At 46.9% G+C, this 16,559-nt stretch overlaps 1 protein-coding gene across 1 annotated transcript in view; it reads right to left on the bottom strand.

The window, feature by feature from the left end:
• Positions 1 to 16,559, bottom strand: part of LOC128300368 (homeobox protein araucan) — a 60,506-nt gene that overhangs the window by 11,915 nt on the left and 32,032 nt on the right. Inside the window, exons 2-3 of the mRNA XM_053036396.1 lie at positions 10,297 to 10,689; positions 1,827 to 1,933 (exon numbers count right to left, since the gene is read on the bottom strand). Of these exons, the coding sequence (XP_052892356.1) occupies positions 1,827 to 1,933; positions 10,297 to 10,689 (500 nt within the window). The remainder of the gene's footprint in view (positions 1 to 1,826; positions 1,934 to 10,296; positions 10,690 to 16,559) is intronic.

Raw genomic sequence — 16,559 nt, 5'->3', positions numbered from 1 at the left:
TCAATAATTCATACGCACTCTGCTACCGTCGGGGGGGCCGAGGAAAAAAAAAATGGCGAAGCGTATGTTTTCTTCTGTCACTGCTGCTGCTGTAAAAGAAAGTCTTGGACACGTGTAGGAATCGTTTCGGTCGACGGACGGCGTACAGGTCGGCTTGATGTGACGCTGATGAAGCGCAAGCAAATACGGTTATTGACAAACAAAAAAAAACCCTCTCCCCCCAACAAGACAAAATTATGAAGCAAAAAACCATGGCTTGCTACGAGAAAGCCATGTTTGGTCGGTGTAAAGTGGCACTTGACGCATTTGTGCATGTGGCGGTTGCTGGTGCAATGGTTTTAATTAAACGAAAACATTTGCTGCATAATGAAGACGTTTTGTACATGTGCTTTCCACCGGGGGTTTTACTGGTTAAGGTACCCCTCGGTGGTAGAGCGCAATGATTAATCACAACGAGAATGTGAGTGGTTTGGTTTTTGAAACTAACTGAACATCTTTTGTTTTTTTTGGCCGTTGCCTAGTAATTATACGCACAACATGACATTCCGCGCGATGTTATTATCTCCCGATGAGGGAAAAACCTTCCTCGCGGCGAACAAATTGTGGCACTATCGTCATACATCGCACACTGAAACTATTCAAGCGCACCGCAGCAATTCAGTAGCGATCGCACTTCAAAAAAGTATTTAAAAAGGAAAAGCAACCATCGGCTGCGTGTGTGTGTGTTTAAAACAAATCGCAAAGTCAACTGTCGGTGCCGGTGGCGGTCCTCTTTGATTTAGGGGTGAAGCAAAAACAAAACAAAAAAACGGGGCGCGCAGAAAATCGGTAAATCACTCATCAGAAACCACCCTCGGGCTCGAGTCGCGGGTGCCCTCCGCGAGTGCTGACTGATAAACAGTTTGTTTGTGCGGAACAAGTGTTTGCGTTTGCAGCGGGGTCCGCGGGGTGCTCTCAAGTCAAAGGGCGCATCGCGGAGCGCGAGTGTTCTGTGTTCTGTGCTGCGGACACTCCGAGAATCAATCACTAATTTATCGAAGTTTGCCCCCGAACAAGCCATGAGGTTTGGCTATGATTGGCCGCGTGTTTTCTTTGCGCCGTGGCGCGGTGCAGCGACAAATACTCTTGAGATACTGTCAAGAATTACAAACAGGAAGGAGAAAGAAAAATACTCCCGTCCGGCTTTCGTAAAAGTGTCCGCACGGTGTACGCGGTGGGTGTTAACTGATCAAAGGGTTTTGTTGGTTTGGGATTCTACGGCTTGGAAAACATATCGTGGAAACCTCCACCACCACCACCACCAACTGGCGGCCTCCACCTGGAGTGTGTCGTAAATTTGTCATCAACTGTTTTGGCGGCAGCAGTCGCTTAGAAGTTTTGTCACATGAAAGCCAAAACACCGCACACAGAGCAGTGCTGTGGGTGCTGAAAGCCGCCACACCAAGGATGAGCATTAGCGTTAGTGCTTGACACTCTTGGCACCACGCGTGGAATATGTAATCCTAACCTAATTAATCAACTTTTCGATGTACTCGATTCTCTTGCGCCGAAGGCACCAAGGTGGATCTCAGGACGTAATTATCTGTCGCCTTAAAAACGGGCGGCATTGTGAGGGGTGGTTGTGACCCCCCCAGGGAGGGAGGAAACACATGTTTTGTGGTGACCGCGTTCCTGCGCGGTGTGAAAGATTACCCGGTAGCGACTAATTCCTGCCGTTGTCCGTATATCCACCACAACAAGCTGTCAAGTTTTTGCACCTTTGTCCAACAGGTAGGACAAGGGTGTGCCTTGGGCGGATATGGTAATAATAGAATTGGGATACTTACGAGTTGAACGGATAGCCGAACGCCGCATCGTACGGATGGTAGACGGAGGGATAAGGCCACGGTGCGCCACCAGCGGCGAGGTTTTCCTTCAGATCGATTCCTGCAGCCTGCAAAAGCGCGAAAGACATTGTGTGTTTAACTTGAGATTGAGTGAAAGTGAAATAGAAATACACAATTTCCGCACTGGCACATGATTAATGGAGCAAACCGTCTTGAAGTCACCAACAAATCAACGAGAAATTTGTAAACCCCGCGTTTTAGGGGGCACCTTGGGTGTCGCTTGATAACCGGACTTCTGAGGCGAGGCGCGGATCACTAATTGTAGGGGCGCGGTGCACGGTGGTTCGGTTGCAGTAGGACACTCTAATTGTTGTTATTTATGTTTATGCCACCGTTTTCTGGCTTCGCCATCGTTATCAAAACGTCAAAACGGAGCGCCACCGGATTGCTACGATGGATGACGCCAGCCAATTAAAATCACACTTCGGTTTCGCGTGTTCGTTGGCCGTGGCCTTTATTTTATTTTGGCCGAGGAGCGGCTTGAAAGTTGGAGCGGAAAATAAAACGAAATAAGAAATCAAATCAAACCCAAAAAAAACATTTCGAAACATACAACAATTTCACTAGGTGCCGAGGTGAGAGGAACCACACCCGAAACGGCGAACCAGCGAATGAGGCCCGACACACTGATAGTGGCCGACACATTCGGGAGTTCGAAAGGTCATGCTGTACATGATAGATTGACACTTCGCCGGAGCAAATCCGGAGCATCTTTCAGCGTGACCGGTATTGGCATGATGGGCCCCACCGCCGCTTATCAGCTCGGTCCCGACGTCAGCAATGGCCAACCGTATCGTTGGCCGGCCCATGCACGCGAATGATAATGATGGCGCACAGTGGCTCCGCTGCTAACGTTTACACTGAATCTGACACGTAATTAATTTTATTGAAAACAAATTACGAACATGGAGCCGATGCGGATGCGCATCACACCGACCGGTGCACGCGGATCGTACGCGTACGAGTCGCGATAGTCGCTAGTGGCGGTGCGCGGTGGTGTGCGTTAAACCGTTAAACCGGCTTGGAACCGGGGGGAAGGAGTTACAGCAATAACAACAAATAAAGTAATATTTCATACAAGTGGCAATATTTGCATGTGGCCCCTAGGGTACTGGATTTTTACATACACAAATGTTTGTCCCGCTCATCAACGTTGGTTGCTCGCGCGAGATTGATTGCCGAGTGTATTTTGCCGTGCAGAACCAGATAAGACGGCGGTGCGGTGGCTGCTGGCCACCGGTAGTAGGCATATTACAGGCTGTGTTGTGATTAGAGCGTTCCGACGTTCCGTACCAGCTAAAAACCCACGGTGGTCTTCGGCCGACTGGTGTGTTTATTTATTATTTTTGCTAAATAACACAGTTGCTTCGTTTCTGATATTTCTGCCCGTACGGCCGCCTCGGTAAGGTCAGGCGGGATTATTAGCGCTGCGCCCGATGTGTGTTAGCCTCGGCGCGTAGGCACGCTTTGACACGCTGACACGTTTTGGGTTGACTTTGTGGCCATTGAGTACTTGTCAAACACAAAAAGTAGAAATGTTCTGGAGCATGTACATTGAGGAGGTTTTAGAGGTGTGATATTAGGCAGACAATAGCGTTACAATTTAAAAAAAAATCGCCATACAAGTTGTTGCGAATAAAGTTTCATAATATAGTGAGATATTTTGAATATAATCTTGTCACAAGTATTCCACAGTACGTAGCAATCTCTTATGTCTTGTTGATTACAAGTGCTTATCCTCCGGATAGATTTGCACTAAAATCCTTGAAGAATATTCAGAGCCTTGACTATTTTGTAGAGATACTGACGGGTTTAGACGATCGCTCCAGAAGTTCTCAAGGATTTCTCGTTTGTTTGAATGATGTCTATAATTAGATCTGATTGAACGCTCTCCAGACCCACTTCACATGGACGCAAATCAGAGCTGGTTTATTACGAGTTATCTGACTGTGGCCTCGAATTCTACGATCTGGATAATTACTGTCTTGAGTACTATGTGGCAAGTCCCTCAAAGACTAAGATCTCTAAGGCTAAGACTCTAAGATGTCCACGATATACAAGTTTACGGTCATAACAGTGTAGTTGTTCCAAGTTTTCTCCAGTACCTTTTGAATTTCCCAGGAACGTGCCCTGGTAAAGAGTTGCGAATAAATGCTTTTATACTTTTATGTTGATGGTTCCAACTCGACTGCACGAGGAACTTCTTCAAAAACATATCAACATAGTATAATACTTGCAACTCGTGCAGCCGTAGCAGTCATCACTGTCGATCGTGGTTTTGAACTACACGGGCGACTATCGTAGCGGAGTTGAGCAGTTAGATAGCAGTGTGACATTATTTTCAAACATTTAACTTAATCGTAGCGTGACGATACGAAACAAACCCCCACCCGGTAGCAAACAAACGACGGAACAAATCAACAAACAACCTGGCCACAGACCAGCCAGGGCCAAGCAGCCAGACGGATGGAACTGTAACCTTTTGCTGGCTGACCGAAAATGCAAATCCTTGACACTGCGTTAGGTTAACATAAATTGTATTCGTTCCTGATGTTATGTGGTCGTTTTTTTCTGTTCCTTTTCGAAGAGACATACCGGTGGCGCAGAGTTTAACCAATGCACGCCCTTTTGCCCCGGTGCGTTGTAAGGTTATTTGCGGTGCAACTGGGGGGGGCATTACGTTGCGTGCAGTTTTGTGTGCTATCGCGAGGCCACGACGTGCACATTATCCAACAATCACGGCCCGGGGTTTGGTTAGCATTGGTGCGCGTGCAACCGAAAAAAAAGCATCGGCACAAACCCACGCCGGAACCCGCGATTACAGAGAAATCATTCATAATTTTTACAAGCAAAAGAGTGTAAACAGAAAAATATTATTTCAGCGTCAGCGAAAAAAAAAAACAGGAACAGGAGAACGCTTCATATGTTTGCCAGTGTGGATGGTTATCACAGCTTGCAACATAAACACTAAGCCACACAAACACACACAATCCCAACACACGCTCGAAGCCATGACGTTTGTACGTGACTTTGGGAGCAAAAACAAAAAACCCAAACTGTTTTCCCAAGTGGAATTTTTGCAGAAAACATATTGTTTGGTGCCCTCAGTGGTTGATGATCGTTCCAAGCAGCAACATAAGTTTGATCGATTCGAAGATCGTCTGATGGCGGAGACGCATCACAACCCCGGGATCGCATAGAAACAGATCACGCTCGCGCGTAGACTTGGGCGCGAGCACTTTGTGGCGCAACGCTGCACGTTGCAAACAGTTTATGTTATTGTATGAGGCGAACCGTGTTCGAACAGGGCCGGTATTATGTTAGCGTAGTTTACAATACAAACAACCACCACCGGTGGTCAACGATTAAGCCCGATCAGCATCGTCTGGAGTCGATCTACCGCGTCGTTTTCACCGCGTTTCCCCCCTGGCGCGATCCGGTTGCCAAGGATTGCCTAGCCCTGCGCTGAACAAGACCTCACAAGTCGAACGCGAATTGTTTGTTTGATTGTTGTACATCATCGGGTTGCTGTTTTTTCTTCGCTCTTTTACTTCTACCCCTGCTTGGCAGAGCTTCTTCCACAATCACACTCACATCCGGCAAAAAACGAGGACGCAATTCGACCATAAAACAATTGTCATTTGTTCATGTCCTTCGGCTGTGGGATTTTTATCGCATCGTTACGCCCGGGGTAGTGCAACCCAGGGAACAATGCAGCGATCGTTGGTCCCCGGGGACGACGGATTTTGTGTGCGCCGAGGAGCTGACCTAGGCGCCCACCGACCATCCCCAGCAGATGGTATTAAAACAGCCGTCAGCGCGGCCAGGCAAATGAAGTCATAAAACTTCACCGGGCGGTTACGGTCATCATCGTAAACAGGTTGTAAACGCTAAGCATATAACCGTGCATTTTGAAGCTGCTCACTTTTGAAGAAGTACCATAAACGGAACAATCTTATACAGCAGCGCCCCTTACGCGTATGGTGAAGGGTTTTTTTTTTCAGATCCGAAAGAAACCGTGATGGGGGGAAAAAAAGAGAACCAAACACGCCGAATGCAACATGAATGCGGAAACAGATAATTTGAGGCTTTTTTTTTCGTGTTCGAGCGCAAAACCTTTCAATGCAAGGGACGCTTTTGGGGAGTTTTTATTCCTCTTCCTGCGTCCTGTGTGTGTGCTCAGGAAAGTCTCTTCATAAATTATGCATGCACGCAGTGCTTAAGTGCTCAAACGCCACAAGAACCCATCGGCATTGGTCTAGATACCCACCGATGGTTGAAATTGTCTCTAGGGAGGAGGCGAAAAAAAGCAACGTACACGGTACAGTGAATGGAGTAAAGAAATTTCGATTTAGAAATTCCTTTCCATCGGCTGAAAACATTTCTGTTTTCGTCCAATTTTCCTGCGGGCCACCGCTTTTGGGCGATATTTCCCTGGAGGCTGTCAGCGGTTAAGATGGTTAAGATAAATTGTACGTACGTACGGCAGTAATTTTTATTTTTATTGCTGTCTCATATTTTCATTTCCTCAAGGAGCCGGGCAGAGGTGTGTTTGACGTAGTCGAAAGGTCGTCACTTACAGAGGGGCCAGATAATATGCACCCTGTTTGACGCGGTGAGGGAGAAAACATGGACATCTCTATGCTTCGCTGCCCATCATGACTTCATCGATCTGACCTATTCACCTGGGAGCAAAACACTTATCACCGCCGTGGTGGAAGTTCGTGATGGAAGTCAAAGATAAACAAAACAACAACTGCGTCACTCATAGGTGGTCAGGAAGGAAGGTCGTGTGTGCTTTTTTTACTGCTTTTGCTCCTTCCTATTGCTTCTAATCCTAATCACCTGGAGGAAGTCCTAAGCCATGGAAGAAAGTTTTCTTCCGCATACAAGGTACAACATTAGGCGTATCTTACTGACAGGTGAATGGTGGATCGTCTTACAAACCATTTTCTTGTTCTAAACACCCCACAACGGGTTAGACGTACGCGACTTTCACCAGCGAAACCCCTGCGCACGATTACGATCACTCGATCGTAACAAGGGTCATAAAGTGGGACATTAAGCATGTGTGTCTTTGCATAATTGATTCATAAAAATATACCTCGTCACTCGGCGTACCTCCCCGCTGTTGAAAAGCCCACCACACGCATATTGAACGCACGGGAAATGAAGTGATCAACTCGCGCATCACAATTATGATGCAGCTATTATGGATGCGAACGCGCCATCCAATGGGCTGTAGTGTGCGTGCGTCGTTAAGCGTTCAGCTTGACAGTGTACAGTGCAGGATGATTAACAGTGCTATAAAAATTGTTGCTTTATGCTGATATTCGTCAAGCAAAAGCATTTTGCAAGCACCAAGTCACCCAAAAAAAAAAAAAAAGGGTGAGGAATCGGTGCTCCGAAATCGAACTGAATCTCCACTTCCAAAGCTCCAAAACGATTGTGTTGGAAATAGATTAACACCTCTAAATGATCATTTAAGCAAATGGGCTGGGCTGAGAATGCCCCCGTCAAAACAGATTGTGGGTTGAAGGACGCAGAACGAAACCCTAGCAATCACCACCAGCAAACGAAAGAAAAATCCCCGTTTATTCAAAGTCTACTGCTTAACAACAACACAAACGCACACTTTTCCATTCCTTTATGCTTCCTTCAAGCTGGTTTCGTTGCCTGATTGTGCTGCGATCAGGCCTTCGGGTCTATTCACCTGACGACGGGAAGGGTTGACCGCGAGAGGGAAACGAAATGTAAACAGAACGTCAAAAAAATTTATAGTTATCATGCATTTTATTAACAAGCCTTAAATTTATGATACTGTTTAGTTTACTTTCCCTTCCCTACCGAAATGATGTCCACGGTCCGATGATATTCATTCATGTTCGATGTGTGTAAGCCTGTACGCCGGATCAAACAAAACAAACATCTCGTCGCATACGTGTGGACATTCCAGCGCTGGACTGCACCGACCAACCCGTGGGGGAACCCGAAAAGTTCCCGTCCCGAGCGACGATCCGCTGAACAATCGAATTCGAATCATTCCGTACCTTCCCTGCTGCGTTATGTGCTGTCATGTGTTTTGGTACGGGGTTTTTTTCGGGTTCCTCTGCGCGCTGAAGGCTCCGGTAACTATGGTTACCGGGGGTCCGCATTCAATGAGATGAGAATGAAGCAAAAGGCAACATTATGGTCCGATGCTCGTTAGAGGTGAATGGAAGTGGAGCTTAACAACAATCAGGCTCTCGGCTTTTTTTCCAGTTTTTTTTTTGTTTGGTGCTTCCATCGGGATAAGTGAGAAAAACGGAGGGATTTTGTCCTTTTTGTTTGTTGGAGTATGGTTCCATTCACGACGGGACCACTACAGGGTGCGGATGGTCAGCTTACGGTCCGGCACAACCGTACGGACCCGCGCCGCCGGCTGGATGGAGATTGCCGGCGCGACATAAATTGATTGGGCATTATTCATAAATTTTTCCCCCGCAACGTTGGCTGTCGAATATACCCGAGCACGGCAGAAACCGAGCAAGGGACAAAAGCAAAAAAAAAGCAGCTAAAAAGTGACATCGAGAGCAAGCGAAAATTTGAAAGGCATAAACATAACATTTGATTAAATTAAGACATTATTTATGCTAATCGATGGTAATTTTTTTTATTGATTCAATCATCATCATACCGCTGTTTTGGGGAGGGAAAAAAGCGATGATGATGATGATGATGATTTGGAAGCTTCCCGTGTTGTTTGGAGATTATGAGATAAACGCCCGGCTGCTTGCACGTTTGCCGTATTTTAATCTTTGGAATTCGTTGTCACGCTTGTCGTCTTATGTCGGTCAGCCCCATTTAGAGGGGGGGTGAGTTTGGTTTTGGACTTCATTTCGTTAGCACAAAACTAGTTTTTGGCGATTAATGTTATCAAAAAAATGGTTCGCCTCCGTCTCGAAAAAGGCCCTTGCAAAACCATACTCCAATTATCTGCCGTTACCAACCACGCCACGCAATAGTAACGCCATATTATGACAACCTCATGCTCACATTATGGTCATGTTCATCGTCGGTTATCTGTCGTGTGCATGTGGAATAGTAGTAGCAGCAACATACCAGAAAAAAAGAGAGGAATACGCCATACATGGCACAGATGCTTACAAAACGGTGAACAATAGCCCCGAATAGCCGAACACCGGACCGGACGCTTCGATAGTGTTCGAGTGTGGGGTTTCGATGGGGGGTTTTTCGCCTCCCGGGTTTGGTTGCGGGTTGTCCAACATCCGTACGAACATTGTTGGACTACCGATTTTGTACCCGTCCACCCGATCTCGCGTATGCGGGTTTCTTTCTCTCGCTCCGTCCCTCACGCAGCTCGTTTTTGATAGTGAAAACCTAGGTTTTATAACTTGTCTTCATCACCTTCACAAGCATGTCTGTGTGTGTGTGAGGGCATGGTGTAAAAAATTTATGTTTTCTGTTTCTTTTTTCCACAAACGAAGTGATAACTTTTTACAGTAGTACAATAACTAGCGGTCTGTAGTCACATTTTCCCTATCCCACCTTCTTCGCTCGCGCATATCGCAAAAGACGCAAAGTTCGAATGGAAGCGGCGGTGGATTAAAATCATAAAAACACCCGCGCATAGGTCACAGATTGTACATAATGTTCCGTTGTATGATATTTTTGTTCGCTTTCGTATCTACAGTGTTACGGATTGTAGCACCGAAACATTGTTGCGAACGTTCGGGAGCTGCATGTTGCATTAAATAAACGTTTGCCAAGTAGAACAAAAACAGGTTGCTTTCTGTCTGAGATTGCGACAGAAATGTGACAAAACTAGCGGGACTGGTTGTCAACTTTCGCGGATGAGTGTTTTTTTTAATGTGGTTGAATTAACATCATCCAATTTATATTGTTGTTCTGGCTACAAAATACATTCCAACATTTAATAGAAGTCCGATATTTGTGAGCATCAATTGTTCTCCTGTGAAGAACCTCAAGATACCTTGAAGATTTTCAATACCTTGGAGAATAAATTCAAATCCTTTAGAAAGAGAGTAGGTTTTTCGAGTCTGGATTGAAGTATCGACTTGATATGAGATTTGATGAAGTATCCAGCAATTCTCGGAGAAATTGGAACAACTTGACCGTAAAATTAGTTTAGGTATTCTGGACAACAATATGGACTCGACTTGGGCTTGATGAGATAAAGTTGTTTGATTTTAAATAAAAAAACCGATGAAATTGACTTCAATCCGCTTTTTAACTTTAAATGTTAGCCATTTTGTCATTAAAGATCTAGTTCTTCTTGATATTATTGTCATATTTTCAATGATTTTCGACAAATAATTATGAAATTTCGATTAAAATTAGCGGAGTTTTCACATATTAGAATGAATAAATGCATAAAGACACAACTTACCGCTGGATTTGCATAGAACGGAGCCTGATCGGCACCGATGGCCGGGAAGTAGGCAGCCATCGTTTCCGGCGAGTACGGTGCACTGTACATCGAGAGCGGTACACCACCGGGGCCGGCTATACCGGCACTCGCTAACCGCTGGTAGCTGATGAGATCATACTGGCACGAGCACACCGTCTGGCCGGAGATGGGATCGGTGAAGATGGGTCGCCCCGTATCACAGCAGCGACCGCCGGAACCGCCCGCCGCCCCACCCGGACCCGCCGTCGGTGGACCGGACGTGGCGGAACAGGGCGACGCACTCCGGGCACTGGGGGGAACTGTTGTGACGGCCATCGCAACCGGCGCTGTCGGTGGTGATGATGGCGCAGACGGTACTGTCGGTGTAGTGCTCTGAAAAGGAAATTACAGCAAAGGGAAAAGAAACAAACGGGATGAGTGAGATTGAACGACCATACCTTCGAAGCGATCATTTGAAACATACAATTTTAACTGCCTCATCAAGGCGGGCGAGAACTTCGGAACAAATTATTGCACGCCTGAAATTGCGCTGCTCTTCGAGAGTCCCCTTCAGAAGGGACGTGACGATTGCAGGTGGGTCACATGTTTTAATTTTTGCTTTGTGTTGCCTAACCGTCTATCGGTCGGTAACGCGAGGCAGTGCGTGATGAACGAGCAGAGAGAAGAACAACAAAAAAAAAACCCCAACAGGTGAGTGGAGAGCCCTGCATCGAACAGTCCACTTACATGCAGCCGGACAAGAACACGCACCTGAAGGAACGCAATAATAACATGATTAAGGCGCAAGCAATCATGACCGGAATATGGATGGGGTTGCTTGGATTGCTCGATATTGGCAACTGTCAACCGCATGTCAAATGTCAAAATCAATCGTGACAGACATAATCACCCTTTGAAGGGTGCGGTGTGGGGGGGTGGGAGGAGGTAGCATTATCAGCGGAAAGGGGTTCCGCGCCGAAGAAGGATAAAAAAGAAGACTACCGGTTCGGTGCAAGTAGTCCGGCCTGCGGTGCACTCTTGGCAACCGTTTTTCTAACGCGCCCTGATCGGTCGGCGAGAGGTGTTGAGAGGAGCGCTCTGGGCAAATACGCGCCACCTCACCCATAATGCTCCCTATCAATATTGACTCTATAAATCACGTACGCATATAAAGTGAACCAATTTAATGTAATTACAAATACCGCATCCTCACGATCGATAACCGAGGTCCACCCCAGGGGTTGTGAGGTGTACGTGTGTGTGGCTGTTGTGATTGGTTTGAGTATGTGCAAACACACGGGGCTTAAGTAACTAGTGCGCGATGTGAAACACAGCGGTCGAACATCGGCGAGCTGCTGCAAGGCAACCCGGACAACTTCTTATCAGGGAGCCTTCAACACCGGAACGTAGAAAGGCACACAGCCCGTAGCTTGGAACCGCTCTTGGCATGCAACGGCAGTAGCACTGTGTAGAGTGGGGGCACAGCAGGGAACCTTTCGCGTTTCCACCTTATTTTTTTTTATTCTCACCCCAGCGCTGGTAAAAATTGAACAACGTTCTGTCTGTCTGTTGCGCAGTCATTGATAACAGGGAGCAACACTCGCGCGCTGGGCAATGACAAAACCGGCGACGAACTTGCACACCATGTTCGACAACACTGCGACGGTCACCTAGAAAATCAAACTCAACGGCCGTATTGTTTATTTAACACACACACACAGCAGGAACTCTAAGATCCTCCGATGCATTTGATGTGGGGAGGGTGTTTGGATGCAGTTTCGCGACACTGAGATCTCTCGTTGCTTTAAAATAGAGGAATTTAGTGAGGAATCTTCAAGACATCCGTTTATATCTTCTTTATTGAGAGCTGAGACCTACTCCATATACTGGCTACCTTACAAATTAATTGAAGAATTAAAGATGACTTCCTGGACATCAGTTCTCAGGGGATTTGATACCAGATTTGGACAAGTGAAGATCAACGACGCTACTTGTCTAAAACTCTGTCTGAGAACTTCGTTGTCAGTAGAAATAGATCATAACCGTTTTGTTTGTACGACCAATCAATTGCTTTTCGCTTGAAATCCCTTTCAATGGTAAGTACTTTAGCGCAATAATATGATTACTATGGTTTTGCATTGAAAACATAATTAAAATTGTGCTCCTATCTCAGTTCACCATCCATCCACACCACAGTGCGGTCTGCTGTGTGGCAAAAACAGACCTGGACCTGGTGTGGTGATGTTTTTCCTACAGAAGAAAAAAACAACACATCGATGCATGTAATAACTTGCAACGCTCGCTCAAACAACGTGCCAACGTGCACGGGCGCAACAGTTCCGCAACGATGTCCTCAAATTAGGCTCGCGATATGTTGCGCGTGAGTCCGCACCACGGGAACGGGGCTCCGCCAAAGCTGAAAGCATATCAGATGTGTTGCAGTGTAAAAAGCACTTACAAATCTGAGGTGCAGCTCAGCGGTACGTGTGCAAATGCATCACACATTCGGTTGAGGACGAACATGGCTCGAGCGTTATTTACACACAGTGTTCGAAGGGTTTTGTGTGCGCGTGTATGTGTGCTCTCCTGGGGCACTGGGCAAAGGGAAATAAATATTTGCCCAACCATCGTGCACCGTGGTACGGTTTTGCAAAATGCAACATGAACGTGCCTATTTGGAGGCACATTATGGTTTAAAATATAAATAAATTACACCCCTGAAGAGGGGGGATAATTGGGGAAAGGAGTTCCAAAGGGAATCATTTTATTGTTAAAAAATCTACCTCTTTATAAGAGATTTATTTATAGCAACAGAAACTATTTTGTTAAAGCGGTGTGGAGTTTCAAACGTTGGAATTAAATGTAGAGCATTTCACACAGGAAACAGTCCAAAAGGCGGTCGTCGTGTTTGCGGACATCTTTCCGCACCATCCATTTGATCTCGGCGACACCTTGCGGGTATAGGTAGTTGAAGTGTTACAAAAGGCAAACCGTTAAACCTAAAGTTGACAAGCCTTGAAAATGGAATTGACTTCACGCGGACTTGTAACGCTGTGTCTTCGCTCATTGTCCGAGCAACTCGAGCAACTCAACCCCATGCCCATTCCGGAAGCTCTTCAAGTGTACAAGCTCTAACATCAAAAACTAAACTACCGCAATGGGCGATGTTCGATCGGGATCGAAACCTTCCCCTCTCACTTCCCCTTGTTCGACCCCACTGCCACAATGGTCCGTCACAGTGAAATCGTTATCGAGCCACGCATGTTGACCGATCTATCATTCGGGGCCTTTCGAAGCGAACAAGCTCGTTTTCACCTATTTGACACTTATCTAGACACCTTCAAGAAAGCTTGCTAACCGTTTTTTCTTCTTCTAACCGATACTCGCAATCAAATGTAACACATGCGGTCACTCGGTAGGGCGTGGTAGGGTTTGATCGGGGTTGCATCGGGGTGTGCACACCGAAGGAAGTAGCTTGTACCGTCGTTGTACGGTGCGATTCTGTGTGCGAGAGCGTGTGCGACTTGTGTTTCGGACAAAGTACGCCGTGTTTTGTCGTGTCGTTGTCCGTTGTCAACCTTGTCCGGGCAATGAGTTGACTGATTGATAAGCAGAAAATTGATTGAATTTCCCTTCGGCGTGTCGATCGACCGAGGGGGAGGGGGGGGGGGGGGGGGGCTTTCGAAGACGCACGGGCACGGGTCGAAGTTGGTTCGCCGGTTATAAGGACACTGATCAAACATGGTGTCTGCATGGTATGGTATGTTTAAAAATATCTCCACTCAATGGAACCCCATCGGTACGGTTGGTTTTGTAGATGTGTTTTTCGAACACGAGGCGTATCTATCTTCGAATTTACAGCGAACCCCAACCAACCCGGTCCCGGTGACAAGTTTTAATTGAAATTAACAGTACCCGCATTTTGGTTTGCCCCTTAGGGGAAAAGTAGAGCAATGGCGGAATAATAAATTGAACATAAAATCCAATTACAAAACGAGCATCGAAATTAATCCAATTCGGGACCCGGGTTTTTAAAACTTCTACCCATCGATCAGTGGCACCCAGACGTATCCCGCCATCGTGGCGAAAGCTTGGCCACTCTCGACACCTTCGCGGGGTCGACACAAACTCGCGACGGAACTTTGGACACGATGACAGCTTAAAGCGCTTGGAATGCTGAGACGAAAGCTGAGACAAGGAAGAAGTCCATGTTGCTGTTCGTGGGGATAGTAAGAAACGGGCAGGGAAGAAACGGGAACGGGTTTGGCGTCTAGTGTTTCACAAAAAGAACACCGCGGCACATTGGGAATAGCGATTTTCATCATTCGAACGGTGAGGGGAAATAGACCGACTCGGCCCGTCTCAAGCGAAGATCAGGACCGAAGGTCGGCAAGAAACATGGAAGCTTCTTAGTGAACCATTCCGGCGCGGCCTACTCAGTTGCGGTGTTTTATTAATATTTTATTTTGTCATTTGTCGACCGATCTCTTTCACTCACCAGCAACGCCTCGCCTTGGGACTGACGGTGTCCCCAAAAGCGTCCCGAAAGGGTTTCGGTTTTCGGTTACTTAGCGCGAGGTCAAATGGAAGGGCAAGGACGCGAACGGAACGGAATCGACAAATGGCCATTTTCAATAAAATTCTTGTTTCCCAGCGCTTATTTATTCAAACGAAGCGGTCTTCCGGGCTTCCAGCCTGCTTCCCGCCCCCGGCACACCGAAGTGATGCCCCGGTGGTAACAGCGCGGACAACCACCACCCGGCCCGGTTGGTACCGTGGAGATCAAAAACCTTTTCGCCGGCGCTCGGCAACACTCTCTGAGGTGGCTTCGTGGCTGAGTTGGTTGGGATGAAAATTGACACTAAAATAACGACAACGATGACGACAGGCCGGGACCGTGATGATGATGCGCGCTCTGCCCGGTCCCGCGTCCCGCGGCTGGTGGTGGTACAGCCATCCTAAGCAATCTTGAAATCTTGATACGGCACTGGTGCAGCGTGGCGGGTGTGGACAGGACAGCCGCACGGAATGGGCAAATAAGAAATGGGCGATCGACGACGGCAGGTAAAACACGGCACAGCAATCCGCCCGATCGTGTTGTAGAACGTATCAAAACGCGATCCCAAGCGCGTCGGCGAACGAGTTTAAGCAGTGGCTGTGTTGGATGGTGGTGTCGACAGAGAAAAGCCGTTCCCCACGAAGATCTTGGAAATGTGAGGAGGAAGCAGTAATTTAATGAACTTCAAAAGAGTAAAATTCAGAGCTGGTAAATACGCGGAATGTTTGGAATTGTTTTAAGTAATAGTGATCAGTTTTTATAAGTAATAAAGATCAGCGAGTTGAGCATATTTGAGTAACCCTTTAAAATAAAATTGGAACTCCAGCTGAGTTGCCTTTTTGATATCTTTTAAGAACAAGATATCCAAGTTTCACTACAACAAATAATCTTCGTAAAACCCCAACATTGTTACAGTCGAATGATGGTGGGGAGCATAAAACAGTGTAGCATAAAATTTGTTGACTACGGTACTGCTTCACGTGAGAACACACACTGGAGTGCATTTAAATAGTGTGCTATTGATTAAACAAGCGCCACCCCGCCACAAACCGGCACGGGGGTTCAGGATCACTTATGCAGAACTATACGCCAGATGGCGCCACTTACTGCCTTTTTACTGCCATTTACCATTACGAACTCACCCATGCTGGGGAGCGGGATGGTTTCGAGGACCTTGGCTCGGTGCGCGGTTTTTACCATTCCATAATCGAATATGTGTGATTTTTACGACCTATTCCAAATGCAGGAACGTCCCACTGCCCCGTCCGGGGTGCGTCTGCGTTGTGCGTCAACGCTCGTTGATGAACCGATGGAACATGGACGCTTACCACCATCTGGGTAAATATTTTTATTTGCACAACATTTTCAGCCAGATTTTCAACCGTATCGGCTTTCCGGGCGGAACGTGTTTTTTTTTTTTTGGTTTGTTGTATTCACCGAGTGCCTTATGCTGTGTGTGCTGGGTTGTCGTTGAATTGAAACGCCATCGCCAGCGTGTGTGCGGGGTTTGTGGTTCTCCTGTACACTCAGGCGATCGTATAGAAGCCCGCCGGTGTTTATGCTTGGCGCACGGGAAAATATTCTGGAGCACGAGCAAAACGCGCCAACGGTGTGTCGTAAAAGGACAAGGTGAAACGATGTAATGTTCTTCCCACTCCCCAGCTTGAGGAGAGGGCTCGGTGGCAGGGACGTCTTTAGTTTGGAG

The sequence above is a fragment of the Anopheles moucheti genome, chromosome 3, assembly GCF_943734755.1.
Source record: "Anopheles moucheti chromosome 3, idAnoMoucSN_F20_07, whole genome shotgun sequence".
Taxonomy (NCBI): Eukaryota; Metazoa; Arthropoda; class Insecta; order Diptera; family Culicidae; genus Anopheles; species Anopheles moucheti.
This window is presented reverse-complemented; position numbering and strand designations above follow the sequence as displayed.